General features: G+C 48.9%; 3 protein-coding genes and 1 long non-coding RNA gene across 8 annotated transcripts; 2 read left to right on the top strand and 2 right to left on the bottom strand.

Moving 5' to 3' along the window:
* Positions 1-974: 974 nt before the first annotated feature.
* LOC116738435 lies at positions 975-3,248 on the top strand. The gene is made up of 3 exons (XR_004344378.1): positions 975-1,069; positions 1,517-1,549; positions 3,005-3,248. It is a non-coding gene; the product is annotated as an uncharacterized LOC116738435 (long non-coding RNA).
* A 1,388-nt stretch (positions 3,249-4,636) lies between these two features.
* Positions 4,637-21,479, top strand: NPR2 (natriuretic peptide receptor 2). Of its 2 annotated transcripts, XM_030293908.1 has the most exons (22): positions 4,637-5,975; positions 6,800-7,005; positions 11,997-12,110; positions 12,411-12,546; positions 12,789-12,883; positions 13,110-13,242; positions 13,472-13,556; positions 14,033-14,153; positions 14,316-14,390; positions 14,588-14,665; positions 14,898-15,002; positions 15,100-15,171; positions 17,155-17,314; positions 17,469-17,624; positions 17,703-17,871; positions 18,036-18,182; positions 18,667-18,790; positions 18,980-19,048; positions 20,308-20,482; positions 20,554-20,652; positions 20,926-21,017; positions 21,149-21,479. In XM_030293908.1, exons 1-22 carry the CDS (start codon positions 5,309-5,311, stop codon positions 21,212-21,214), a joined length of 3,144 nt encoding a protein of 1,047 aa, XP_030149768.1. In that variant the 5' UTR covers positions 4,637-5,308; the 3' UTR covers positions 21,215-21,479. The 2 variants fall into 2 exon arrangements, with proteins under 2 accessions (XP_030149768.1, XP_030149770.1); XM_030293910.1 differs by lacking the exon at positions 14,316-14,390.
* Positions 21,480-21,532: 53 nt separating this feature from the next.
* Positions 21,533-24,142, bottom strand: SPAG8 (sperm associated antigen 8). Of its 2 annotated transcripts, XM_030293912.1 has the most exons (7): positions 23,699-24,141; positions 22,908-23,601; positions 22,610-22,784; positions 22,368-22,413; positions 22,168-22,282; positions 21,989-22,051; positions 21,533-21,883 (listed from the first exon to the last, which is right to left on the bottom strand). In XM_030293912.1, exons 1-7 carry the CDS (start codon positions 23,734-23,736, stop codon positions 21,692-21,694), a joined length of 1,323 nt encoding a protein of 440 aa, XP_030149772.1. In that variant the 5' UTR covers positions 23,737-24,141; the 3' UTR covers positions 21,533-21,691. The 2 variants fall into 2 exon arrangements, with proteins under 2 accessions (XP_030149772.1, XP_030149771.1); XM_030293911.1 differs by having other exon boundaries at positions 21,533-22,051; positions 23,699-24,142.
* Positions 24,143-24,680: 538 nt separating this feature from the next.
* On the bottom strand, positions 24,681-26,857 carry HINT2 (histidine triad nucleotide binding protein 2). 3 transcript variants are annotated; one of them, XM_030293769.1, is made up of 5 exons: positions 26,636-26,843; positions 25,365-25,505; positions 25,164-25,268; positions 24,985-25,057; positions 24,681-24,863 (listed from the first exon to the last, which is right to left on the bottom strand). In XM_030293769.1, the coding sequence occupies exons 1-5, from the start codon at positions 26,810-26,812 to the stop codon at positions 24,772-24,774; spliced, it is 588 nt and encodes a 195-aa protein (XP_030149629.1). In that variant the 5' UTR covers positions 26,813-26,843; the 3' UTR covers positions 24,681-24,771. The 3 variants fall into 3 exon arrangements, with proteins under 3 accessions (XP_030149629.1, XP_030149631.1, XP_030149630.1); XM_030293770.1 differs by having other exon boundaries at positions 24,785-24,874; positions 26,636-26,851; XM_030293771.1 differs by lacking the exon at positions 25,164-25,268 and having other exon boundaries at positions 26,636-26,857.
* Between the last annotated feature and the right edge of the window lie 1,113 nt (positions 26,858-27,970).

Consider the following 27,970-nt stretch of genomic DNA (forward strand, 5'->3'; position numbering starts at 1 on the left):
CTCATATTTGTTTCTCTCTCTCCATTACTATTCCATCATCCTAGATAAGGCACTTAGCATTTCATGCTCCAATTTCTCCAGGAGCCTCAGAATGGTCTTCCTGCTTTTAATCTGCCTACATTGCCACAGCTAGCTACTTCTTTGTTTTTTCATGACATATTGCAGCCATGCACAGAAAAGAGTACAGTTTGGTCAGATCTTGCTTCAGATTTCTCCTCCTCTTCCCAGTCTGTGGCTTCTCTGGGAAATTCTAAATAGAGCAAAAGATTTAAGAAGTGATGAATACATTTCCATTCTCTAGAAGCTGTTGTGATCATCTTTCCTTTGCTTCTTTTTATGTGACATATTTGTGGGTGAGGGAAAATAGGCCTCTTTTTCTCAGTGAAAGATTCTGTGAAAAAAACGTAGACTTAAAAAAAAATTTTTTTGCGTTTATTTATTTTTGAGAGACAAAGAGAGACACGGCACAAGTGGGGGAGGGGCAGAGAGAGAATGACACACAGAACCCAAAGCAGGCTCCAGGCTCTGAACTGTCAGCACAGAGCTGGACATGGGGCTCGAACTCACAAACCGGTGAGATCGTGACCTGAGCCAAAGTCTGATGCTTAACCAACTGAGCCACCCAGGCGCCCCCCCCCCCCCAAAAAAAGTAGACTTTTAAATGGAGTGGAGAAGGAAATATAACCGAGAATATTCTATATGAGATTTTAGGCTATCAGATACTCCCAAGGGGTGGTAAGTAATTACCGGGGTTGGTAATAATGGTGAAGGGTGGTATTAGGAACATAGAGAAGCAGTAAATGTACCTGGGAAACAGGCTAAGTGAGGAAGAACAATGGACACCACTGGTCATGCATACATGTGCTGGTCTAGGCTTTGATGGAGCAGACAAATAAAAAAAAAAAGGTTCACCTGGAACTTGAATCATACGCAGTTGCTTCTCCTGACAATTCTTCAACTTCTTTTTAGGAATCCATAGAACTACTCATGGACTGTCTTTTCACAAAACCAGTATTTCTGGCCCTCAGGGTATGGTCCAGTTCAACTTTCCAAATACATACATAGACAGGTAAGTTAGAAGCAGGGATCTGATCTGAAAATATTTTAAATTTAAAACCTTTTTAACTTATAGAAGAAAATGATGTGTGAACTCAAAGTATAAACCTTTGACCTTTTAAACAATAATAGCTCCTCTTTGAGGATATTGAATATTATGAGAAGGTGAACTGGAGTTTGACCTGTTTTCAGGATTCTGTCTCTCCCACTGGGGCTAAAAGAAATAATGCAGAATTTTTATAAACTTTTTCTTTGCTTCAATATGTTTCATTGTGTTTCTCTTTTTACACTGCTTCCTCCTTTCCCTTTACTGAAATGCTGCATATGAAATGTATCTTTTCTGCCTTATTTTATCTTGCTTTCCGTGGCTGTTCCCTGCCCTCTGTTGGCAGGTTCCTTTGGACCTGTCTGTCTTGTGTGCAAGAGAGAATCACATATAGTTAAAGTTCTTTTTTTGCAGGTCAGATCAGTCAAGCAGAGAGAAGACTGGAAGGTGTGTGGGTTTTTTTGTTTTTTTGTTTTGCTTTTTGTTTTGCTGGAATCCTGTAGGTCTGGAGGCATGGTCTGGTGGGGGGCAAACCTGAGGGTTCAGAGTTAGCTGTGAAACCAGGTAAATTGTAAAACTGGTCAGTGCTGAACTGGAAGTCAGTTTGGAGCATCAGGCCCTGCCATGGAGTGGATTAGCATGAGCCTGGATCCCATGGGTGGTCCCAGAACCCAGCAAGGGTCTTGAGCCTGAGTGTGATTGGAGGTAGGACTTCTTTCCACTAAGGAACAGGGCAGCTTGGGAACCACAGCGGCTTATAGCAGCTAGCTGATTTGATGCTCAACAGTTTAGTTCTGGGTCAGAAATGAGGTGTTTGGGCTGGCCCTATCCTAGAAGAAATGATAAGTGGTGTCTGTGAAGTAGTAGGAGGCCATACCAACCCTACAGAGAGAAAGATGGACCCTACTGCGTGCTGCTCAGGCCAGGAGGGTCTTTAGATTTCTCAGGTTTTGTATGAATTACAGTGGGGTCACCAAATACAGCCCAAATCTTATTGTCCACATCAATGAGAGCAGTGATTGCTTGGATAATGGGAATATATAGATAACCAAAGTTCTCATTTACATAGTACTTTCAGCCTACCCTCAAAAAGAAAAAAACAAACAAAACCTTTTACTGGATGTTAATACGAAACTACATTAAGTAATTAACTTTTATTTTCCTGCCCTTTCCCACTTTCTAGTATTAGTGGCCAGTTGGAAGGAGGAAGGAAAGGGCAAGATGATTGAAAGCTTAACCCCTAACATAACTTACAGTTGTCGTTAATATTCAGAATAATGACATATCATTATTACTTGAACTTGTCTGGGAGTCTGGGCAACAGTGGTGTTGGTCATTACTGGGGTCTGTAGGTGTTCCAGAGAGACCTGTCTGGGTCTTTGGTGGCCATTACCCTATAAGCACAGCTTCATGTGCTAAGTTCATGAGTTAGCAGGGTATTTGTACAGAGCCCCATCTTTGAGAATATCTATACAGAGCCTTACTTGGATTCCAGTCTCTACTATTAAAAAGCCATTTAGGGTTAGGGGGGGAGTGGTCTCCTTCTCTGGGACTTAGTTTTCTGTTGTTATTATTATTTTTTAGTAGGCTCTATAGCCAACATGGGGCTTGAACTCAGAACACCTAGATCAAGAGTCCTATGCTCTACTGACTGAGCTGGCCTTGGACGCCAGTTTCCAGTTATCTTTAAATGAGGGAATTGAACAATATATTTGTAAGATTCCTCATGTCCCTGAAATTCACAGATTCTGGCAGATATTGTGTCATTTTGGATTTGTTTCCCTTATTAAGCTGTGTGTAGTTGCTTACAACATATTATTTGGTTGACATGGTCTGAAGTTAGAACCATGTCTTTTCAGGTTATCCCCTTTTGACTTTTTTATCCTTTGCTTTCTTGCTCAGATAGGACAAAATCCCTTTTTACTAGCCGTTGGGAGCTGGAATTGAAATTACCATCCCTCTGTGTTGAAGAAGTCCTAAGGCTGCTATTTCTACTGGACTTGGGGCAAGAGATGTTGTCGGGGGTCTTGCCTTTGACATGGATTCCAGCTACATGCTCCTCAAAGGTAAGGGCTGTATTATTCACCTTTTCTTGTATTCACCCTTACAGCTGTGCAAGTCAGCCAGTGTTCAATAAAGAAATATACCTAAGAATAAAATGGCATTGTCCTTAATTTCCCCCCGAAACCACTAGGTGTCGCCTTCATCTCAGAGAAAGTAGGCCCCTCCTCTCTCCCTGCACACCTACACCCCTCCCTCTACTCTAGGAGCGCTCAGCTTCTAGGCACGGTGATTTCTGGAGAAGAGGCTTGAAGGGGGAGAGAAACTGTGGCTCTCTGAAACAGAATGGGTTTATATGTATCTCCTTTATGATAGTTTGAGAGAAACTCCCCAGGGTCCCATAGCAGTCCCCTCCCAGCAACCATGGTATCATCCCTCTTAAGCTATTCTCAGGATCAGATTGGCACGCCAGATACAGAGTATCTGGGGATAGCCTTCTAGGCTGGAGGCTTAGGAGCGGGGTGGAACCCAAGGGGGATACAATGGGCTTGCATTGCTGGGGGAATGTTCTGCTCAGTCAGTCCACGAGCTGTTATCAGGTGCAATCCTGGGCTGTGCAGGGAGACAGAAGAGAAGAGGCTGTTCCTGGGCTGGGTCCCTGGAGCAGACGGTGTGGTAGAGGCCCAGTGGGCTATGGTGGGCCTCTGAAGACATGGGAGGGCAAAGAAGGGAGCATGGGGAAGGAAGAGGGAGGGTGGGGGGCTGAGTTCTAAGGAAGAAGGAGACCCATGGACTTGTAAGGACTCAGGAAAAACCAGGCATTGGAGCCCCTTGGTCCTGGAGGGGCCGGTCTTCCAGGTGGCAGGCACCTCTTCCTGGTGAAGGAGGGAGAGGTTCCTGGCAATGGGAAGGGTGCTATGGTTTACTAGGTGGAGGACTAGTGAGGATACCAAATATTTGGGGATTTCTGACTGCTTCCTGGAGACTGGAGTGTTGGAGGGACTCAGGGGAGTTAAGAGAGGGGACCCTAAGAACAGCGGGATACGCAAGTGGGGAGAGGAGAAGTTCTGGGCTCTTGGCAATGTGCAAGATGGAGAGACAGTGGCGGGGTGGGTCAGGGGCTTGGGGGAGACAGGGCTGGGCCCGTAAAGTGAGAGGACGACCAGGAACCTCACCGGCCTGAGAGCCCCTGGCGCGGAGCCCCCGAGTTGTCACTGGGTGGGTTTGAGACCTGGGATGTCCCTGGGCGCCAGGGTAGGGGGTGGGGGGAGACAGCAGGCGCCAGAGGGTGGGGCCTGAGGGGGAGGAGGAGGGGCCGCAGGGGAGGGGGCGGGGAAGGCGCGGGGCGGGGGCGGGGGCGGGGGCGGGCGGCCTGCCCGGGGAGTCACACTCGGCCGCCGCCGGCGCAGCGAGCAGAGACGGGCCGGGCCGCGGCGACCTGACCTGGACAAGCGGCGCGCCCGGGGGCCCAGGCGGGGGGCGGGAGGAAGCGCCCGGCAGCGCCGGCCGCCCGGGCCCAGGAGGAGCGGAGCAGAGAGGAGCTGGGACACGGGCGGGGCCGCCGCAGCTCCGGATGGGACCAGCGCCCTGGGCCCGTTAGTCCAAGCAGGAGCTTCAGGAGAAGCCTTCACTGGGAGATTTACCCCTGCCTTTCCCTCTGCTCCAGCCCAGGCCTCGCTTCGCTCCCCGCCCGCCCATGGTCCCGGTCCTTCCGCGGCGCGGACCCCCTCCCACCTTACCCCCTTGGTCCTCCTTTTCGCAGCTCTCAGCCCTCCTAGCCCCTTCAGCTGTGAGGTCCCCTCAGGCCTTTCCTTTGTACCAGCCTCCCCCCCACCCCCACCCCATCCCAGTCTCGGATCCCCTTTTCCTTCTCAGCTAAAGCTCAAGATTCATCAGGCTCCTTCGCCTCTCACTGTCCCCATCCCAGTCACAGTCCCCCTTGGTCCCTACCTTCTCCTGCCACCCTACTCAGCCCTCAGTCCTTGCCCCAGACCGGTGGACCCACTCCTTACCCAACCCCCGGGGCTTCCTCCCATCTCCTCTTCACCCGTCCCCACCACTTTCTGTGTCGCAGCCTGCCTAGCTTCTCCTCACTTCTCTCCCTGGCCATCTTCCCCAGGTTCCAGGCTGGGTGGTGCTTGTGCCTCCTCCGTAGGCCAGAGTGGCACCAGGTTCTGGGGGTGGTGGGGCCGCTGCTTTCTCCCTATGGCACTGCCATCACTCCTGCTGTTGGTGGCAGCCCTGGCAGGTGGGGTGCGTCCTCCGGGGGCGCGGAACCTGACTCTGGCAGTGGTGCTGCCAGAACACAACCTGAGCTATGCCTGGGCCTGGCCACGGGTGGGTCCTGCTGTGGCACTAGCTGTGGAGGCGCTGGGCCGAGCACTGCCTGTGGACCTGAGGTTTGTCAGCTCGGAACTAGATGGCGCCTGCTCTGAGTACCTGGCACCGCTGCGCGCTGTGGACCTCAAGCTGTACCACGACCCCGATCTTCTGTTGGGTCCCGGTTGCGTGTACCCCGCTGCCTCTGTGGCCCGCTTTGCCTCACATTGGCGCCTTCCCCTGCTGACTGCGGGTGCTGTGGCCTCTGGTTTTGCAGCTAAGAATGAGCATTATCGTACTCTGGTGCGCACTGGCCCCTCTGCTCCCAAGCTGGGTGAGTTTGTAGTGACATTACACGGGCACTTCAATTGGACTGCCCGTGCTGCCTTGCTGTATCTGGATGCTCGCACAGATGACCGGCCTCACTACTTCACCATCGAGGGCGTCTTTGAGGCCCTGCAGGGCAGCAACCTCAGTGTGCAGCACCAGGTGTATGCCCGTGAGCCAGGGGGCCCTGAGCAGGCCACCCACTTCATCCGGGCCAACGGGCGCAGTGAGTGTGGCCCAGGCTATCTTAGGGTCAGGGGAGGAGGGTCGCTGTATCCCTGCAGCTCAGCACTGGGAAACTGTGGATTGAGGTGGGCACTGAGATGTATGTGGTGGTTGGGGTCAAGAAGCACATGTGGAGAGAGCACCTGTGAGAAGGCTAAGCCATTGTATTAGGGGAGCTTGTGGACAGCATAGGCAGATGTAAACAAGGAATAAGATAGCATGAGAGGTGGAGCCTGTGTCAGAGAAGAAGGTGGGATTGGGGGGAAACTGACTTTCGGGAGCAATACGAGTGCCCTAGAGTACTGGATGTGGTTGATGGCCACTCCAGAATGAGTGTCATCTGTGAGCAGAGACTTCTCAGACGGGGCACCAAGACAGGGCAGAAAAATAGTAAGGACTCCATAAATGGGCTTTTGGATTCAGCGCATTTGTTGGGGAAAGACAGAGTAAAACTGCCACTGACAGTAATTTTGAGCAGTCAGTGCCTTTGAGCCTAGGGAGAGGCAGGGCCGAATGGGGCAGTGAGGAGGGCTGGGTGGGGCGCAGCAGTCAGAGCTCTGGGAAGAGGAGGGGCTTAAAGGCTGATAGCTCCCTTCCTCTGGGGTCTGGAGTCAGACTCTGACCTCTGCCAGATGGTCCATAAAGCCCCAAGGTACTTATGACATAGACTCCAAGGGGGAGGGATGGGGAGCATATGTTGGGTGGTTGATAGGTTAGGGCACTTTCTTCCTTGCTGAAGATGGAAATGCAGATGGTTCAGAGAGGGGGCTGCCTGGGGACTGGGGACTTTCTCAGAATGCTCCTCTGTTTTATACTTGTTCCCAGTTGTGTATATCTGTGGCCCTCTGGAGATGCTGCATGAGATCCTGCTCCAGGCCCAGAGGGAGAACCTGACCAATGGGGATTATGTCTTCTTTTACCTGGACGTCTTTGGGGAGAGTCTTCGTGCAGGCCCCACACGCTCCACAGGCCGGCCCTGGCAGGACAATCGCACCCGGGAACAGGCCCAGGCCCTCAGAGAGGCCTTTCAGGTATCATTTGCGCCAAACGTGGAGGAGGGGGAAAGGAAACTTCTTTGGAGATTCTCTGTCATAAGACCCACGGAAACCCCAGAAACAGGACAGGAATTATGAGCTACAAGAGTGAAATTAACAGAGGCTTTTTGAGTCTCCTATCTTCCTTACTTTCCCACTTTTGTGACTCTTTTCTCATTACTAAGGCTACCTCCCAAGATCCTGGAACATTCTCTTAAGTCCCACTAGTAGACTTTACTGTGAGGGAGAAAAGTTCAGGAAAAGACCTGGTCCTGGGCCCTGGGAGGACTTCCATCCTTTCTGGATAGGCGAGGTATGATTGAGGTACAGTTAGATACAAATACGAGAAAGAATATGATTATGTGTCCTGGAACAGACACTAAGAACTTGGGGTTCAGATGAGGGAGAGTCAATGTGAGCTGGGTTTAGGGAAGCTTTTTTATAAAGATGAGAATCTTTTGTGACTTGAAAGATAGATGCCATAGTCCTAGTCTCAGCAGGAGAGAGGATCTAGGCAGTCTGAGCAAAGAGATAAAAGATAGAAATGGGCATGTTTGGGAAACCAAGAAGATACTGACCTGACAAGAAAGAAGGGTTGGCTTGAAGCAGATGTAGGAAATAATGTTGCAAAGATATAATCAGATTAAGGAGAGCTCTGAAGCTAAAATTAAGGTGCTTGGACTTGGATGTGGGGTCCTTGATATTTTTTTGTGAAGAGAAATATAAAGACAGAATTCTGGTTGGATAAGAAGAGGAGGAGGTTAGAGGCAGTGAGACCACCTGTATTCGGGTCAAATGGAGTGAGGTGATATAGGCTTCAAGGACAGTGGCAGTAGTAGGAATGGAAAGAAATGAATTTAGGAAACAACTTGCAGGGGAAATTGACATGACTGTTCATTTCACTCTTCTGCTCAAAACTTTCAATGACTAAATTCCTACAGAATAAAGTCCTGACTCCTTATCATGACATTTCAGACCTTCTACAGTCTGTGTTCAGCCCAGGTTTTCAGTCTTGCCTCCTAGTGCCCCTCATGCCCAGTACTCCAGCCAACCAGACCTCTCTCAGTTCCCCAACCCCTGGGCCTCCCTGCCCCCTTGCCGTTGTGCTCTTTGCTCTATTTTTCTGGAATGTTCTTTCTTCCCTCATGCTAAATCTCTGCCCCTGCAAATCACACCCATGAATTGTTCCCTGACTCTTCCACCAATTTTTTCACTATCTCTCCTTTTTCTGAAAAAGGATTTTAAGTGGCATGTAGGGTAACTTTACAGTCTTTTCAACCCTGGGATTCTCTGAATCTAAAATTCAGTAGATCTTTACAAGGGCTGGACTTGGGTGGTCATCTTCTCTAATGAGTAAAATTTTGTGTGACTGTAATTATATATTTAGTGGTATCTGTGAATGACATGTCTGGTATGAGTCTGTGACTGTCACACTTGAACCTGGGCAGTGGCAGGACAGGTTTTGTTTATGCTGTCACTTTTGCCTAAAACAACCTTCTCACCTTTGTCTGTCTGGATAATGTGTGTGTATTCTTTAAGGCTCAGATCAGTTATTTTTCCTTTGAGGAAACAATCCTTGAATCCCCAGGTTGGACTGAATTTCCTATTCTTGTGCTTAACTCCATCTCCTATAGAGCTTAACCACATTATCAGTCAATGTTTGAGTCATTTGAATATTGGCTCATTCTATTAGTGTCTGTTGAGCACCTATTATGTCCCAATCACTGTGCGAGGTACTGGTATGCAGTGGAGAACATAACAGATGTAGCCCCTGCCTGGAGCTTACATTTAGTAGGAGAGACAGACATTAAATAAGCAAATAAATACAAACATAGGAAAACTTGCGGTGCGTGTTACTAAAAACCCCGTAAAAAATAAAACCAGGAAAAAAAAAAAGCGCTTCTCATGAGAAGGGAATGGCAAGGGAATTGTACTCTAGCTAGTGTGGTCAAGGAAGATCTCTGTGGCTCTCCTGGGTGGGAGGACTCCATAGCTTTATGGGCTGTATTCTTTTTTGTGGAAGGAATATCTCTCTTTCTTGTCTGAGAATTCCTACCAGTCAAGGGGCCCCAGCACTTAGCTTGGGGGAAATGAGATCTAGTCAGCTAACAATTAGATAAATTAATTCTCAGTTCTCCCACTTACTGCAGGCATTATTCAGAAAAACAGAGGGATTTTGCTATGACACAAAAGAAGGGGAAATAGGCAGTCAAGAATATGCTGAGGGGGAAATCAAGGCTTTGGGGTGGGATGAGGGTAAGGGAGTAATGAAGTGTTTTCTAGAAAAACTACTCATGTTGTTCCAGTGCTGAAGCAGGGCAAGAGGTGAGGGAAGTGGGCAGTCAGCTCCAGTCAAGGATGAAAGAGCAGAGAGCCCTTAACCAGAGATACCTGGTCTACTGGGGGAGAGGCTCAGAAATTAAGTATATTGATATGATTTTTCTCGCCCATTGAGCTATAGCTACTGGCGGGCAAGGATCATGCTCATCTTTGTATTCCATATGCCTAGCACATACTTGTTGAAGTGAATTACCGGGTGTGTTGGGGAGAAGCGGGGACACGACTAAGAATTCGTCTGCAGAGGAGTAGAGCCGGCAGGTACTATAAACCAAGATGATCAGCCAGGACAGAGAATACGTAGACACAATGGAGCTAAATAAGCAAATGACCAGGCTCTATGGTCCCAGGCTGTGCATTTGAGGACTACAGGGTCAAACCTAGACAGAAGTCTCAACCTAGGTGACCAGCATGAGATTGCATTACAGAGGGGACACCAGCAGCTAGAATGGAAGTCAGGGCTGGACCGAGGGCCGCGTAAGACAGAATCTCTTCTGGAGACAATTTTTTGTCTGTTTAAGCCACTGCTGACAGCGCCTCCTGATGTGGCCGAGGGGGCCTCAAACGTAGGCCTCAAGGCACACGCCAGTGCCTAGGTGTACATCTGGCTTCACTCACAGCTAAACTTGTTTTTGGCAGCCTTTGCTTGTTTTTTTTCTCACCTGGAGTCCGCTGAAAAAAGGGACACCATTATCTACCTCCCTTTACCTGCTTCTCTCTAGCCCCTGAGCAAGCATAGAAATTCTTTGGACATTCTTCTTCTTTCTTGCTCTTTTTTTTAGTAGCTAGTAACCACAGCAAAACAGTCTAGCATAGCAGTTTTCAAAATGTGGTCTTGGAACCCTGGGGGTCACTGAAATCCTCTTAGAAGGACCATGAGGTCAAAACTATTTAAGAAATAATACTAAGATGTTTATTTGCATCCTCACTCTTACTCCTCCACGATTGCACAGTGGAGTTTTCCAGAGGCTACATGACACGTGCTGCTGTTATCACTCTGGCAGCTGTCGAAGGGGTAGTTGAATATTCTTGTGTTTTAAAAGTTTGTCGGTTTTAATTTCTAAAACATAAATATTGATAGATGTAATCCAAACAATCAAAAGCTCTTTGTGGTCCTCAGTAATTTTTAGTGGTATAAAGAGGTCATGAGATCAAAAAGTTTGAGAACTGCTAGTCTAGCAAACAGATAAACCTAGAGAATTATGATGTGTTTAAAAAGTGTTAAAAACCTGTTATCAGCCTTTGTATTGAAATATAATTTGTGTTAAGCATGATCTTTTGGGGCTCTTTTCCTGATTTTTTTTCACATCGTTTGTCAACAATATCCTACCCTTCTATTTTTCTTTTATTCTTGAAACAGGTGTTACTGAACAAACCCTCCCAACTCCACCTCAGCCCCCTTCTTTTAAATTTTGCCCGAGGGTGGGAGAGTATTACAAGTATGTGATCAAGGATCCAAATGCCCCAGTAAGAATAATTACATTATGAAGCAAACTCTAGTCTAATGTAATGAATACATATTAGAAACTGAATTTATTATTTCCTACCTAGAATGAATTTATATGTAATAAATCATATGTGATTTATCTAGTATCTCTATGTCCACATGTACTTTCAATGATAGGAATTAACAGAACTGGTAGAAGTCCATAGATGTTATGTTCACAAAGTCACATTTCATAAAATACATTGATCTGAAGTCTTTCCCTGAGGTTGCGATGCCAATTTCCCATCTGAGACAAAGGCTAGTCTCAGTGATTGGGTAGGCCTGAGGTGTAGGCAGAGGCCAGTGTGTCCATCAGCTAAGGAAGGGAGAATGTGTAAGGTCGGTGGGAGTCACATGGGCACTCCAGTGAGAGACAGAGATGTGCTGACTTAAGGCCAGTGAGATGTGGGTGTGGCTGAGATCACATACGTCGTTTGCTCATCTGTGAAATGTGTGTGGGCATATGACTACATGTTTTCTCTGTGACAATGTCTATTACTTAGTGACATATAGGACAATGCCACTATGCAGGACAGTGTTGCTGATGGTAGGTGTTCCACACGTTAAATGAATGGGTCCACAACTTTTCACAGATGGAATCATTGTCTCCAAGTATTTCCCCCAGTTGTCATAGAACCTGAAATCTCTTTTATTTACTAGAATGGAGGCACCGTTCCAAGTGGCCCAAATGAAAATATAAACACTTTTTTTTTTTGAAAATATAAACATTTAACTGATAACATTAACAGTGATTAAGACCTCAGAGAGGAGCTGTTTTATCAGTGTTGTCCTTGATAGTGAATAGGAAGGAACAGAGCGAGCAGCTGTGAGTGCTGTGGCAGCCTGGCAGGGAGGCTTGGCTGGTGGAGACGCTTGGGGATGGAGTTGATTTCATCTATTTCCTAGTCGCCACCTTCCCAGAACCATGCACCTTTCATGGAGGAGTGCCACTCACTTCTTCCCAGATGTATTGAACATATTCCATACATATATCACACACACAGGGGCACACACAACACAGAGTTTAGTATCCTCTCAGCCTTCAGACTCACCCATGTATATTTCATATCATGTGTATTTCACCAAGTTTCCCTATCCTGCTTCCTCTCTTCCCCAATGCCTATCTTGAATCCTTTTCACTCTCCCCCATGTGCTGTTGGTACAGACAGTATTGGTGATCACATACCGAGAACCCCCAAATCCTGAGTATCAGGAATTCCAGAATCGTCTGCTGATAAGAGCCCGGGAAGATTTTGGTGTGGAGCTAGCCCCCTCCCTGGTAAGTAGATCTCTCTTTCCTGAGAGTCAGGCCAGGCTTTGAGGAAAGGCTCTTCTCCCTAACTCAGCAGTAAGCCTTGGCCGTGGAGCCAGCCATACATGGGAACTGTCTGTTTTATACAGGATTTTTCTTTCTGCCCTTTTGTCAAGTGAGGTAGGGCTGGCACTTTAGGAATGAGAGGAAGGAAGGAAGCAAACCAGAAGAGAGAAGAGGTAGAGGGAGACCCCAGAGATGGGAAAGGGGGCTGGGGAGGGGCCTGGCAGTTCATTTGGAGAGCACTGCTGAAGTTACCACCCCTAGATGAACCTCATTGCTGGCTGCTTCTATGATGGGATCCTGCTATATGCTGAAGTCCTGAACGAGACAATACAGGAAGGAGGCACCCGGGAAGATGGACTTCGAATAGTGGAGAAGATGCAGGGCCGAAGATACCACGGTAATGAAGAAGGCCAGGAGGAGACCAGAGGGCTGCTCTCAGGCCTGGGAGTGGAGTAGGCAGAAGAAAATACAAGATACGAGGGGCAGGAGGAAGTTAGTGGGGAGATCAGAGAACGTGGTAGAGGTGGGTGTGTATTAAGAACAGGGGCAGGGAGGGACTCTAAGGAATTAGAGGAATCAGGGCATAGGAGAGGGGCATAGAGTAGATCTCAAAGTAAGGGCTACTCTTTTCTATCTTAGGTGTAACTGGACTGGTTGTTATGGACAAGAACAATGACCGAGAGACTGATTTTGTCCTGTGGGCCATGGGAGATCTGGATTCTGGGGACTTCCAGGTGATGGGGGAAGAAGCAGGGAGGAGAATGTGGGCCCTGAATATCCAGCTTTCAGAGGTTCAGTGGGGCAGAACCAAAGGTAGTAGAGGCAGGGACTTACTTTCTCTGCTGGAGCTGCATGCTGGGTAGGTGGGAAGTTGGGAGAGAAAAGCAGCCAAATAGCTGGGGTCTGGGAGAGAGGCTGGTGGGAGCAGGCCTGTGGGCCCAGTTTTCTCCTTCCTCACAGCCTGCAGCTCACTACTCAGGAGCCGAGAAGCAGATTTGGTGGACAGGACGGCCTATCCCCTGGGTGAAGGGGGCCCCCCCCTTGGACAATCCCCCCTGTGCCTTTGACTTGGACGACCCATCCTGTGATAAAAGTGGGTGTGTGCAGGGGTTGGGAGTAATTCTTCCTCCCCTCCCTCCCATTCTTTCACCTCCCCTCCCTAACTCCCCACCCTTAGCTCTGTTTTCCTTGACTTGTATACTGTATACCCCTTCCTCACTTCTTTCCCTCCAGAAATCTGTCTGCTTCTCACACCCTGAGCACCACCCCTGCCCCGTCCTCAGCTCCACATAGTCTTTCTCAGGGTCCCCTCTCTCCTTCAGCTCCGCTTTCAACTCTGGCGATTGTGGCACTGGGCACAGGAATCACCTTCATCATGTTTGGTGTCTCCAGCTTCCTCATTTTCCGGTGAGTTCTGGCCTTCCCACTGACCTGCTCCCTCCCTCCCACTGCCCAGGCTTTCTGGGGGTTAGTGGGTATCTTTCGTTTGATGGCTACCTCTTAGGCCTAACGTCTTCCTCTCTAGCCTTTCTCGTTAAGCTGTCTTTTAGCCTAGGTGTTGTTTTCCCACTTTTGGTTCTAGACTGGGTGTCCTAACTGGGGATTTTGAGTGGGGTTTTATAAGGGCAAAGGTGAATTTTCCGTGAATGCTACCATTTTAAGAAAGAACTTTTACCTTCAGCCTCTGTGTTTTCAAGTGAGCATAGGGCATGTATCCCCTATGTAGAGAATGCATCCTTCTGTCTCAGTCCTGCAGCGAGTCCCGCCTCAGGTATAAAAGTTGTAGCATCGGGAGCTTCGGGGAAGCCGCTGAAACCCCACTGTTGGCTTACGGGGTGGCAGGATTGGGCTTGCCAGTCAACTGAGATGTGCAGTCCTTACAGAAAGCTGATGCTGGAGAAGGAGCTGGCTAGCATGTTGTGGCGCATTCGCTGGGAAGAACTGCAATTTGGCAATTCAGAACGATATCATAAAGGTGCAGGCAGTCGCCTCACACTGTCGTTGGTGAGCCCTTGTCTCAGCTGTCCCTCTGCTTCCCTCTGAGTTCCTGTCCTTTCGTACCCTGGACCTTTCCCAGCACATTGGCCTGTAATGATAGCCCCTGCACTGCCACCATCATCTAATGTTCCTTTCATCCTTCCGCCTCCATGTTGCCCTTGGCCCCAGCGGGGATCCAGTTACGGCTCGCTCATGACAGCCCATGGGAAATACCAGATCTTTGCCAACACCGGTCACTTCAAGGTGAACAGTCATCCGCTTGTTCTGGTCCCCACCATTTCATCCTGTCTCATCCCCATCTATCACCTCTTCCCACAAATCTCTGCCCCTCATAACCTTCCTTCCTGTGTCCAGCTGAGCTCCTGGATGTCCACAGTTCTCCAGTATTTCCCAGCACCCAGGAACTAATTTCCCTTTTCCTCTTTCACTCCCGCCATCAGGGAAATGTTGTTGCCATCAAACACGTGAATAAGAAGCGCATTGAGCTGACCCGGCAGGTTCTGTTTGAACTCAAACATGTATGTAATGGTGTGTGGGTTCGGGGTTCAGGGTAAAAAGGGATGGAGAAGAGGAAAGGGGGAAGAAGAGAGGGGAATAGTAAAATTGGCTAGGAGGTCAAGGGGTTTATTTATAAGTGATTTTAAGTTGCAGGTACAATTAAGAGAAAGGCTCTCTCATGTAGTGGTAGATTTCTGTATCTCTTTGAATTCTCTCCCCCGCCCCCTCACCTTTTGTTGTTATTGTTGTTAGATGAGAGATGTTCAGTTCAACCATCTCACTCGCTTCATTGGTGCCTGCATTGACCCTCCCAACATTTGCATTGTCACCGAGTATTGTCCTCGTGGGAGTTTACAGGTAAGGGAAAGGTGGAGATTCTAGGGGCAGGGGAGAAAGGCCTGTGATAGCTAGTGCTACTAGGATAGTCACATAATCTGTTCCATGTCACTACCAGGATATTCTGGAAAATGACAGCATCAACTTGGACTGGATGTTTCGTTATTCGCTCATTAATGACCTTGTTAAGGTGAGTCTTCCCCACTCTTTCTTAAGAGTTCATCTGCTTTAAAATGCCTTTGTTTCTTGATCTTTGCTTTCAGCTTCTCCTTCCTAGTCCTCTAAAAGTCCCATTTTCTCCAGTTCCCCTTATTCCTCTGGTTGGACAATAATGGGTAAATAAAGGGTCTGGAGTTTTTAATTGGGGGAGATGTATTGGCCACAATGAGTCCTGTACTTGTAAAGAAGTTTCGTGTTCCTGCCCTAAATATCTCATCTCTTGCCATCATCTTTTTTGTTTTGTTTTGTTTTTAAACCTCCACGAGCTTATATTAAGATTTCTTAGCAGGAAAAAAATGAATGAGGTCATCAAACATAGAATCATGTATTCTCTGACCAATATTTGGCATATCTGCTCTTTTGTTCAGAAAAACTGAAATTTTATAAAGAACGTTTACTAGTAAAACTAAGAGAAACCAAGGAAAATTATCCTAAACCTGTAGTATCTTCCCATATATTAGGTTTTAGCTATTTTCTTTCTTTTTTTTTTTTTAAATTTTTTCTTTTCAACGTTTATTTATTTTTGGGACAGAGAGAGACAGAGCATGAACGGGGGAGGGGCAGAGAGAGAGGGAGACACAGAATCGGAAACAGGCTCCAGGCTCTGAGCCATCAGCACAGAGCCCGACGCGGGGCTCGAACTCACCGACCGCGAGATCGTGACCTGGCTGAAGTCGGACGCTTAACCGACTGCGCCACCCAGGCGCCCCATGGTTTTAGCTATTTTCAAGTGACCCAGAGGCCCGTGGGTTTAGAGAGGTATGAATTTGAATCTTGCATGGGTCGGACAGGTGTGTAGAGCAAGTGCTGCAGCCAGTGAGTTAGCCCAGTGGGTCACTTGTACTGCACCTGAAGCTGGCTTTGGCTTTTCTGTTTAATTCTCATGAGGTTATTTAGAATTTTTGTGTGTGTGTGAAAGTTTGCCATTAAATGAGATAAAATATTAGGTAAAGTTGATGTGTTGGCTGTGACATTAAATATAAGAAAAATATGACTTTTGAGAGAACAATAATTTGATGGAAAAGTGATTTAGAACAAAGCCAGAAGCCTGATTAATCCTTTCTGTGTTCACAAATTTGGTGACTCCCAAAGGTTTTGTTGATATCAAAAGGAATAAAAAGGACGAGTTCACAGAGACTGGAATTATGAATTATGTTCAGAGCTAAATATTTAGACACGGTTGTTTTGGTTAGCATATAGAACACTGCATCCTTTTTCTGTTCCACCTGAACCGACGTGGGTGGGCTCCTAGGGTTTCATTTTGGGAAGCATCACTCTGCCTTCTTAGGACCTGCCTAATGGTCCCTCATACGCAAAGGTTTTCTCCTGTCTGGCCCTACGGGGCCAGAAGTGTCTGGTTTCTGTGTTGGCTTGGCAGCTGTCTCCTACTTTTGTCCATTTTCCAGGGTTTTACTAATTTACTATTTTCTCCACTTTCTCTCTGGCCCTTACTTTCCTCCTCCATCCTGACTTGCCTGCCTACACATGGTTATATGTTAAAGTTGACAACTGGTTAGTCTTGGTACATCTAGGTACTCTGGATAGCTGAGTCTCTAGCCTTCCTATGTTTTCCTAGTGGTGGCCGTACATTTGAGGCCATCGTGGGTGTCAGTCACATCAGTCTTAGAGTTCACCCTCCTAGTTCTGTTCACTACTCAGAAGACTGACTGCTCTTTCTAGGGTAAATAACTGATAGCTCCCCTTGTCCTTCCCCTTAAACATTTCTTCTGTCCCTGGTGCCTAGGTGCCAATATACCGTTTATGGTACCAGGAAGGGATAACTGTCCTATTCAGCTTGCTTCTTTGGGTAGAAACTGCAAAGGATGCCTTCCAAAAGTAGCTTATGGTTTTTATGGTCCCAAGATCTTCAGACAGCTAGCTAATGCCCATCTCATAGAGGGGGTATCCTAAGCCATATATGATCCAAACCCATGACTTGATCTGTATCCTGCAGGGCATGGCCTTTCTCCATAACAGCATTATTGCATCCCACGGGAGTCTCAAGTCCTCCAACTGTGTGGTGGATAGTCGTTTTGTGCTCAAAATCACAGACTATGGCCTGGCCAGCTTCCGATCAACTGCTGAACCTGATGACAGCCACGCCCTCTATGCCAGTGAGGCCTTCCCCCACAGCTCACTTTTATATAGCTCCTCTGGCCTTGATCATTTCCACCTAGGGAGGGTGGGAGAGGGAGATGGAATGACAGGAACATGGGGAGTATTATGGGCTCTTTTTGAGGACCTGGCCAGCCTGTTCCTTCTTTTTAGAGAAGCTGTGGACTGCCCCAGAACTGCTTGGTGGGAACCCGTTGCCAACCACAGGCATGCAGAAGGCTGATGTCTATAGCTTTGGGATCATCTTACAGGAGATAGCACTTCGCAGTGGTCCTTTCTACTTGGAGGGCCTGGACCTCAGCCCCAAAGGTGAGAGGCAATCTACTACCCACAGACTGCTCTACCTGGGGGACCCTGTTCTTCATCCAAACCCTTTATCACCCTCAGAGATTGTCCAGAAGGTCCGAAATGGTCAACGGCCATATTTCCGGCCGAGCATTGACCGGACCCAACTGAATGAAGAGTTGGTTTTGCTGATGGAGCGATGTTGGGCCCAAGAACCAGCTGAGCGGCCAGACTTTGGACAAATTAAGGGGTTCATTCGCCGCTTTAACAAGTGAGAGGGCACTTAGGGGGCAAGGGCTCCCCAGGGATAGAAGCCTCATCAGTCTTGGTGGATGAGGTGTGTGGGGCTGGTGGGTCCAAGAAGGTGGGTTGGGTAGGAAGTCCTGGGAGTCTTGAGAATCTGGGAGCAGGTACCATATTCTGGCCTCCCCCCAGGGAGGGCGGCACGAGCATACTGGACAACCTGCTGTTGCGCATGGAGCAGTATGCCAATAACCTGGAGAAGCTGGTGGAGGAGCGCACACAGGCCTATCTGGAGGAGAAACGCAAGGCTGAGGCTCTGCTCTACCAAATTCTACCCCAGTGAGAATTTGTCACCCTTCCCCAACCTTCCTTTGATATTCTACTCTGTTGAGTTCTGCCTGATCAAGCTCCTGAGAACTCACTTCCCAACTCTTAGAATGCTGCTGTTATATCTTGACACAGTGAGCCTTTCTGGCTTTACACAGTGTGTTGTCATTTTGTCTTCAAATGAGCTTTGCTGCCTTCTCTCTGATTCCTATCCCTTCTTCTTAGGACACTGCTCTACCATGCCTTTGCACCGGCAAGTGTATGTAGAACAATCCCAACTTGAGACACTTAGTGCCCATCCCTGGGGTCCCCTTCCAACCCCCACCACTTAAATGCTTTACTTGAGCTAGTCTGTAATGTCTTCCCAGCCACCTTCCTCCTCTTCTACCAGGCTTAGCTTTCATAACTCCTCTTCTGCTCAACCATATACCCCTTTTCTCTCCCCCTCTCATCCTCTTTCTCTCAGTTTGACTCATACTGCACCCTTGCTTCCTAGTTCAGTGGCAGAGCAGTTAAAACGGGGAGAGACTGTACAGGCTGAGGCCTTTGACAGTGTTACCATCTACTTCAGTGACATTGTTGGCTTCACAGCTTTGTCAGCAGAGAGCACCCCCATGCAGGTGAGAGCCATGGGTGAGAAGTAGGGGGTGGGATAGGGATCTGGGGAACTTCACTGGGGCATAGGAATCCTTGATAATAGGGGAGATTCCTTTGTTCTGGAGTTCCCATATTTTGTTCTAGCTTATGGGTTAAGAATTCTTAGAAAGTTAGGCACAGGTCTCAGGGGCTCTACTTTCCCATCCTGTTAGGTGGTGACACTTCTTAATGACCTGTATACCTGCTTTGATGCCATAATTGACAACTTTGACGTCTACAAGGTGAGAGCCAGGGCTACCCTCCTACTGAGACCCCTTTAAAACCCAGTCTCCCCAAACCCTACGTACCTACCTGCTCCATTGGCAGTTTGCCCTCCTGGGTCTCCAGCACCCTAGTACTGGGTGCCCTTTGTAGACAGACGAGGCTCTGGCACTCTAATTGTACATCCTAGTTTAATTTCTTGTGAATCTTCCAGCTTCCCTAATCGGAACCATCACAGGATCTAGAGCCTATCTGCCACTTTTTGCCTAGGGGTATAAATATTGTCTATCGTCTTTTCTCTTCCCTCCATTCTCTCTAGACATGGACGAATCATATGGGATGTAGGTACAGAATGACTTATGGGGCTGAGGAACAAGCTACCTTGTAAAAAATTTTGTTGAAGTCATGAGTTGGCACGGCATGGGCTTTATTTACTGTGCCTGGCAGTAAAAATCATCAGGATTTAGGTGTTGACTTTGTGACTGTGTGGCCTTGGGCAAGTAACTGTAAAGCTCCTTGAGCCTCAGGTATTTTACCTAGAAGATGGGAATAATAGATTTATTGTGGAAATGTCTAACATTACACCAACAATACATATGTGTTCCTGTCCCTTTATTTGGACTTATTCTACCACGTCTGTTATTACTGTGACAATAAACCCTTTACTCAGATTGACCAGTTATTCATACTTTACCCCCATTTGCTTTATTTTTTAAAAATATATCTTTCAACCTAATTACTTTTTGAACCATTTGAGAGTAAGTTGCAGGCATAGTGCCCCTTTATCCCTAAACAGTTCAGTGTCTAGTTCCTAAAAACAGGACATTCTTTTGTATAGCTTCAGTACAATTAACACAGCCAAGCGTCTGCTTTCTTACCTTGGACAGTTCAGGCTGTCTGAGGCCTATTTCACTGGGCCTGCCTGACCTCACCGGCCTCTGTGCTCTTCAGGTTAGGCCTGTTTCCTTGCTTCCCACCTCCTGACAGCAGAGCCTATTTGTTCACATCTTGTTGCAGACAGGGTATCCATTCCCTCAGCAAATGCTTACTGAGTGTTCACCAGGTACAGGGGTGGTTGTGGGAGGATTTAAAGATGCCCTGAAACTCTGCCCCTACCCCACCCCTGATTCTCAGCACCACAGCACTCATTTTCCAGTCGATGCTCTGGCCTCCCAGGCTGCTGGGATGGCTCATAGTGGTGTCCAGCTTGTCTCTTTCTGCTCTTACCCATTCCCACTGATACACATAGAGGTGACCTTTTAAACCCCATCTCAATCAGGTAGAAACGATTGGAGATGCCTACATGGTGGTGTCTGGTCTCCCAGGCCGAAATGGTCAACGTCATGCCCCGGAAATTGCTCGTATGGCTCTAGCACTACTGGATGCAGTTTCTTCCTTCCGCATCCGCCACCGACCCCATGACCAGCTGAGGCTACGCATAGGGGTCCACACGGGTAAGGCTGACTCTCACTCCGTCCCTCGTATCTACTTTTCCCAGGCTCCCCCAACCTGTTTCTTCTCACAGGGCCCGTCTGTGCTGGGGTTGTTGGCCTGAAGATGCCCCGCTATTGTCTCTTTGGAGACACAGTGAACACTGCCTCCCGAATGGAGTCTAATGGTCAAGGTAAAACAGCAGCCCTCCACCCCAGCCTCAGCCTCAATTTGTGGTGCCCTTTTCTTCTTTTCAGAGTTCTTCCAAATCTCTCAGTCTCAGAGACCACAGTTCCTGACCGCCCCATTCTTGGACATATTTTGGTTCTAGTGCATGTGCCCCGGGAAGACTGAGAGCCTCCTGAGGGGTGGTGGTTTGGTAAAGCTCTCTCCAGTACTGCCAACTCTTCTATTGTCTTTTCTTTGATTCATTTTTCCACCATCCTGGCACCCCATCCCACCCCAGCCCTGAAGATCCATGTCTCCTCTACCACCAAGGATGCCCTGGATGAGCTAGGATGCTTCCAGCTAGAGCTTCGGGGGGATGTGGAGATGAAGGTGATGGCAGGCCATGGGGGAGGGGTCATGGAAAGGGAGGATGAAAACAATTATGGGGATCATGGGGAAAAGACAGAGATAAAAAGAATAACATAGAAGAATCTGAATTATCTTCACTCCCCCACTTCCAGGGAAAAGGAAAGATGCGAACTTACTGGCTCCTAGGAGAGCGGAAAGGCCCTGCTGGGCTCCTGTAAACCCTACTTCTTCCTAAGTGAGACAATCTCCTGCTGCTGGTACCTGGGTGGGCAGCAGTCACCATCTCTCTACACACCGGAAATGGACACTGTCATGTAAGATGGAAACCAACGTGCACAAAAACCCTACTTTGTAAGGAAGTCGTTGCCCTTTGCAGCTCAGCCTTGTACATATACCTGCCTCCCTCTGGCCTGGTTCCCTTCTTCCCTACCTTCTGTAAATATCTGTATCTAAACCAGAATATTTTGGCCAAATATAAAACAACAAAAAATGTCATGGTGTCAGAGTCTGGGTTAGGGGCAAATCCAAGGAACATGGTTACTCACAGAATCACTGAATTAGCAGTCTCAGGATGAGAGAGAACCCTTTATGCGAAGCCTCTTCACCAAGTACAGACAGAATTCACTTCCTTTCCACCTCTCCAGTACAGACAGAAATCGATTCCATAGTCCATATCCCTCTTCCCTCCTCAACCCTTAGATAGTAGTTCCACCCATTCCACCTCCCTGTCCTCCTCCCTGACAGACAAGGGAAGATATTTCTCCCAGTTGGTGGGAGTAATTCTCAGGTTCATAGGGCAAAGGCTGCCCCAGAGACAGAGGCACTGGTGTTGAGAAGCTGCAGTTCTTCCGGAATGGCGTGTCCAGAGTCTTGATGCTACTGACACCCTGGAGGAAGGCCAGAATGAGGACAGATCCCGCTCTGCACCAAGCCAGAATAGAACAGCCTCTTCCCCCTCCTTGTTTTCCCCAACTCCTGACACCCTCACACACCGGTAGCTGTGGTGCCCTCTGTATCCAGAAGGTTTCAGGTTGCTCCCGACGGTAGTTGTGAGGCTGGAAGGGAAAGATACTGAAAAACTCTTGGTTTGAAGCTCCCTCTCTTAACCTCTGCTGCTCTCCCACAGCCCATTAGAGCCCAGCCGTACAAGTGGGGTGGGATAAGTTCTCACCTTGGTTGGGGCAGGAGGCCCGGCTTGCACCAGCTCCTTTCGGTAGTCATGGTGTGTCACAGACTCGACCTCAAACTGCTTCCTTGTGGCTTCCTGCTCTGCCTGCACCTCTTTACTGTATAGTCCTGGGGGCGTCAAAGCCATTCTTCCCTGATTTTTGTCTTCCCCGCCTCCCCTTTACCCTTCGCCCAGCCTCTCACCAGATCTGGTGGCGCAGGAGCATCTCCAGCATGGCTTCACGCTTTCCTGTAGGAGGGCAGGGAGTGGAGAGAGTGGGAGAGTCTGGTTAACAAGCAGGCCCAAAGAAACAAATGTGAGAAAAGAAGGAAAATCATGGGGTTTTACCCTTGTACCCATTAAACAATCCATAGTCCCACTAGAAATTCCTTCCTCTCTTTTATCTCTGATTGCTCATTCTGGCCCATTCTCTCATGCTTCACACCTCGAGTTGGCTGATAGCAGTTTCGTGGGGGCTGGTATGAGTCTTTCTGAGTGGTGCTGAAGGACATGGGTGACTGTAGCTGCAGGGTCAGCAGTCCCTGGTGTCCATGTCGGAAGAAGAAACTCTCGGAGCCATCCTGCATGCTTGGGACTTGATCCAGGTGGTTGGTGGCTCTCTGTGGGCACCAAGTTGAGTGACCAGGATGTCCTTTATGGCACCCACCCTCATCATAAACTACTGCCTCCCCCAGGAAATTGGGGAGTCTTCAGGAAAAGGGAGCAGGTCAAAACCTTAATACCTCCTCCTCCCAGTTGTAGAGAAGGCTGTGGCCCCGTGGCAATGTTTCATTGGGAACCTTACACTTCCCTTCAACCTCAGGGGTCTTCCAATGCCCTCGGGCACCAGGTTCTGAGACTTGCAAAAATTTCCAGGGTTGTTTCCGCGGTTCCCAGTGGCAGTAGTGATTCCAGGAGGCATAATTAGGGACCAGATCTGCTTGGGGGGTTCTGAAACTTGGAAGATTGTAGGGGCTGGGCTCACGGTCATGGCCACAGCCTGGACTAGGCCCAGCGTCAGTAGCAGGACCAGGGCCAGAATCAGGACCAGTGTCTTGACCAGAGCCATGGCAGGAACCAGAACTGGAGCCAAGAATAGGGCCAGGACTAGAGCTAAGGTCTTTTGTAGTACAGGGATCCTGAGCAATATGGGAAACATAGATAGGCTCAATGCCAAGTTTCCCATGGCCAATGCTGTGGGTAAAGCTGGCTCCAGTGCAGGGATCCCCCAGAAGACTGTCAGAGGAGTGGTTCATGAGAAGGTTCGGCTCAGAGTGGCACGCTGGGGTCTTTGCGGATAACACAGTCGCTTTGTCGGTGGAGGAGGCCGCAGCTGCTGTAGTTGCGGCTGCCAGGGCCGTTATAGGATGGCCATCCGAAGAAAATGGTTCTGAAGTGGACCCTAGTCCTTCAGTGCCAGGCTGTACATCTAAAGATCTGAAAGAAAGCGAATGCGACAAAGTTGTCAAAAGCGGTGTAAGTCCGCTGACCTTTCTTGTCCCCTTACACCAGCCGCCAAAGCTGCCGCTCTCACCGACATCTCGATCCCTTGGTAGACTGCGCGGTCTCCATCTTCAGTCTCCAGCTACCGGGTTGCCATAGAGACGGCAAATAATTCCAGGAGACTGCGCAGGACTAGAGTTGGGCGGAAGTGCTGGGTGGGGGTGGAGACAAATTCTCTGCGGGGCGGAAGTCTTAAACCTGGGGAAGTCTAGGAAGTTTGCTTTCCGTTCAGACTCCGTTCCGCCTCAGCCCAGCTCTTAAGGTTCCGCTAGTCTAGGGTTCTGCCTTCTACACTTAAGCATGATTCTTTCTGAGGCTTTCTAAGGTGGTTCTTTGTGTTGGAGACAAGCACAGGGCTTTAGTATCAGACAGTGTACTTGTGTAGGGGCAACAGTAACTTACCCGCAGTTCATTCTAAAAAATGGGGTGGGGCAGGGAGTCTTTTAAAAGTTTAAGGTTTAAAATACATCAAACAACTAAAAAGCAAAATGGTGAGACATGGGGATCGAAGAGTGGCAGCTTTTTTTTTTTTTTTTGGTGTGATTACTTCTCCTTCAGTAAAAGACCCTCACGTTGACCATCCTCCTCCCAGACCACCCTAGAACTTGTCTTGGCATCTGAATAAGGGCCAGGATTGAGTGTCTCACCCCTGGGTTTCAGTCTCTCCCTACTCATATAGGCTTATTTCTATTGCTATTTTTCTAGAAGCTTGACCTAGGTGGACCATTTGTCATGAGGACTCACAAATCTATAGGCAAATGCTTCTTTCACTACAGGATGGGCCTCCTTAATGTCTCTCACTCAGACCATAGTCAAGACCATAATCTTTTTTTTTTTAAGATTGTATTTTTAAGTAATCGCCACACCCAACGTGGGGCTCGAACTCAAGCCCAAGATCAAGAGTTGCATGCTCCAACAACTGAGCCAGCCAGGTACCATAGAATCATTATCTTTAATGTTTTCTTTTCTATTTGTGATATAAATCTTTATATATTTAAGACAGTGATCCAAAATTGAGGGAGAACAAGTTTATTAGCATCACAGGGTCCCTTTTCCCCCATCCTCCAAGAATCCAGGTCTTGGGTTCTTGGTCAGTTGGAAGGTTCAACCTGGAGGCCACTGGAGCTGTCGGCCCCCAAGTACATGAATGTGCAGATGATACACGGACTGTGAGCCCAGCTTCCCATCATTGATCACTGAAATGGAGCTTGGGGTTAGGGGGTCAGGATCACGGGAAAGGTCAAAGAATAAAGATCATATTGAAGGGTAGGTATGAGAATTCATAGGCAAGGGGCTCAATGGCCAAAAGTCACTCACCAAGTCGGTATCCATCTCCCAGCCCCTCAGCCTTTGCTGTCTTCTTAGCCACAAGGAGAAGGTGTCCTAGAAGCTAGAGGGAAAGGGAGGGAGATGGGTGGCTTCATTCACAGGGAGCAAAATCTCTAGCTGAGTCCAGGGTTCCCCCCAAAGCCAAACCTTGGCTCTATTCTTCCCACCTGCTGGTCTTCTTCTTCAGCCTGGCTAATCCGAGGAATGGGCTTCTTAGGAATGACCAGGAAGTGCACAGGAGCCTGAGGGGCCACATCACGGAATACAAGACACTGGAAGCAGTGAAAGGCCAGAGGCCACCTTGTTACTTCAACAGGCTGATGGTACCTATTAAATTCCCAAGAGGATGGGTCCTAAGGGCACCCCACCTGCTGGTCCTCATACAAAATGTCAGCTGGGAGGCTTCCATCCAGGATCCGGGAGAAGACAGTTGGGGCTGCTCCCTGAGGAGCTGCCTGCTGGGCCTTGGACACTTCATTTCCATCGGTCACACCTGCAGCTCCTCGGACCTGAAAGTGGGTCAGACATACCCAAGGGAGGGGGTTGACAATACCTCTCCCATATAGTCAGGAGCCGGCAGAGGCCGGGCTCTGATAATCATTAACTTCACCCTTCTAAGAACCTATTAGTGGCTCCCATCCTAAGGAAAATTTCCTCAATTTCAGAGTGTCAGCAGTAGAGAGTAGGGTCAGATAGTGCTGAGCCTGGTTAGATACAATACAGGATTCAGTACTGCAATTGATTCCTGTTCCTAAAGTGTCTAGTAAATTTAGCACTGTTCAGGAGAAAGGACACAGGATGAGAACTGGAAACTTAAGATTTGGTTCCTCTTTTATCACGGAATTACCTTAGATAAATCCCTCCTCTTGGCTTCAAATATAAAGTTTTCTGCATCATCTTTTAAGACCATTGGAGCTCTTTCCCTGTACTCAAGCCCTGTTACTAAGTTTCCACTTATTTCCATTACTTGTTATCTAATCTCTAAGGTATTTTACCTGTTTTATTCAGGTTTTCACCCAATTTCCCTGTTTGACACAAACATGTCTTGGTGTTACATCTGAGCTCTTTTGTGAATTTTAACTCCAGTTCCTTGAATCAGTGAAAGGAAGAGTTAAGTGAATTCAGCAACGACAGACGCAGGGGACTGAGGGTAGGGATGCCCGTTTCCGGGGGCTCAGAGAAGGCTCAAGTCAGTGCTGTCACACCATGGGAGAAAGAGTTGGAATGAACCTGACCCCTCTGGTAAATGGGAAGATGAGAGATTAACACGTGTTCAGAAGGCCAGGGGTCTGAGGCGGGCAGAAGACTGGCTCCGAGAAGACAAACCTCACTTCCTGCAGGGGGCACTCAGGAGGCTGCCCGGAACAGGCGTTCGGTTTTAGGAGGCAGCAGCCAACGCACCGACCCTGTCGCCACCTGGGCGCCCGAGCCACCGCCGAGAGGCTGCTGCCGACTACCAGCCCGACCTCGCCAAGCGGCCTTGGAGCTTGCGCCTCCAGGAGAGGCAGCATTCCCTTCCAGACGCTCGGGCTCCGTCCCCGCGAGGCCAATGGGCTGCACGCGCCTGGGGGAGAACGCCGGCCCCGGAGGGCAGCAGAGCCCGCGGGACGCCCTCCGCGCCCCCGCGGCCGCTCCTCACCTGCGCCCCCCGCGGCCCCACCAGCGCTACAGCCCCGCGCGCCACGCGCAGCCCGGCGGCCAGCACCAGGGCCGCCGCCATCTTGCCCTCAGCCGCCGAATCTCTCCTCCGGCCAGCAAGCAGGCCCCGCAGTCGCCCGAGGTGGGGGCCGCCACGGAGCCGGCAAACGACGGCCATTGGCTCCGCTGGAGGCCGCGAGCGAGCCCTGCCATCCCATTGGCCGCGCTCCTGGGCTTCTCTTGAGGTCCTTTGGACCAGAGGGTCGTGTCATTCACTCCACTGGCTCCGCCGCCACGGTGGGGGCGGAATCTTTTCATCCCATTGGCTGCTTCTGCCAGCTCGTGGGCTAGTTTTCCACTTCATTGGCTTCGACTTCTGGTCAGAGTGAAAGTTCCTTTGCCATTGGGCCCCCTAAGTGTTTCCCCAAGAGACTTTCTCACTCCATTGGAAGGATTAAGAGACGTGGGATTTAACTCCGTTTGGCTCTGCTGCACAACATTGGTGCGGCGCCGAGCCTCTGACATCGTAGACCCTCTCCCCGCATTGGTCAGGAGGAGGGCGGGTTCTGAGGGCGGGCACTCGGCGCTGGCTGGCTCCGGGAATCACCGCAACCCCTGGAGGCCAAGGTTTTAGGAGTCCCGGAAGAAGGGGGCGGGAATGCCTGCCCTGTGAGGCTGAAGGTGAACTGAGGCCGGTCCTTTTATCTTTTTTTTTGTTTGTTTTCTTGTAATTTATTGTCAAGTTCGCTAGCATACACTGTATATATACAGTGTGCTCTTGGCTTCGGGAGTGGATTCCCATGATTCATTGCTTACAATACCCAGTGCTCATCCCAAGTGCCCTCCTCAATGCCAGTGATGGCCATTCCCACTTCCACCCCAACCCCCATCAACCCTCAGTTCTCTGTATTTAACTGGAGGTATAAGATAGCCAGCGTTTTCCCCACGAGGGCATTTCAGACCCTTGAGCATTTCAAAGGTTTTTAACTTACTCATCTAAGGGCAGTCCCTTGTTTATGTTCTTGTGTGCATACTCCAACATTGAAGATTCTGCAGTTCGTTTTCAGGACTTCTTTTTTTTTGCTTTCTTCTTCCTCTTCTTCTCCTCCTCCCCCTCCCCTCTCCCTCCCCCTCCCCCTCCTCCTCCTCCCCCTCCCCCTCCTCCTCCTCCTCCTCCTCTTCCTTCTTTTTAACGGGAGGCGGCGATAGTGACCTGTCTTTGCGCACGACTAACAAGCAAAGGAGTAGGTATCCAATGTTCTTTTCTAATCAGAAATGGTGTATGAAACAGCCTCGTACCTGGTATTTTCAGTTAGTCGGGTTTGAGGGACAACGG

This window comes from Lynx canadensis, chromosome D4 (genome assembly GCF_007474595.2).
Source record: "Lynx canadensis isolate LIC74 chromosome D4, mLynCan4.pri.v2, whole genome shotgun sequence".
NCBI lineage: Eukaryota > Metazoa > Chordata > Mammalia > Carnivora > Felidae > Lynx > Lynx canadensis.

Coding starts and splice junctions, on each gene's coding strand:
- NPR2 (XM_030293908.1), top strand. CDS start 5,309: ATGGCACTGCCATCACTCCTGCTGTTGGTGGCAGCCCTGGCAGGTGGG. Junction 12,111..12,410: donor TGGAGCTAGCCCCCTCCCTG/GTAAGTAGATCT, acceptor TACCACCCCTAG/ATGAACCTCATTGCTGGCTG. Junction 13,557..14,032: donor TCCAGCTTCCTCATTTTCCG/GTGAGTTCTGGC, acceptor CAGTCCTTACAG/AAAGCTGATGCTGGAGAAGG.
- SPAG8 (XM_030293911.1), bottom strand. CDS start 23,736: ATGGAGACCGCGCAGTCTACCAAGGGATCGAGATGTCG. Junction 22,785..22,907: donor TCTACAACTGGGAGGAGGAG/GTATTAAGGTTT, acceptor TGGTGCCCACAG/AGAGCCACCAACCACCTGGA. Junction 22,283..22,367: donor CTCCTGCGCCACCAGATCTG/GTGAGAGGCTGG, acceptor AGGACTATACAG/TAAAGAGGTGCAGGCAGAGC.
- HINT2 (XM_030293769.1), bottom strand. CDS start 26,812: ATGGCCGTCGTTTGCCGGCTCCGTGGCGGCCCCCACCTCGGGCGACTG. Junction 25,269..25,364: donor TTTTGTATGAGGACCAGCAG/GTGGGGTGCCCT, acceptor CACTGCTTCCAG/TGTCTTGTATTCCGTGATGT. Junction 25,058..25,163: donor CTGAAGAAGAAGACCAGCAG/GTGGGAAGAATA, acceptor CTTTCCCTCTAG/CTTCTAGGACACCTTCTCCT.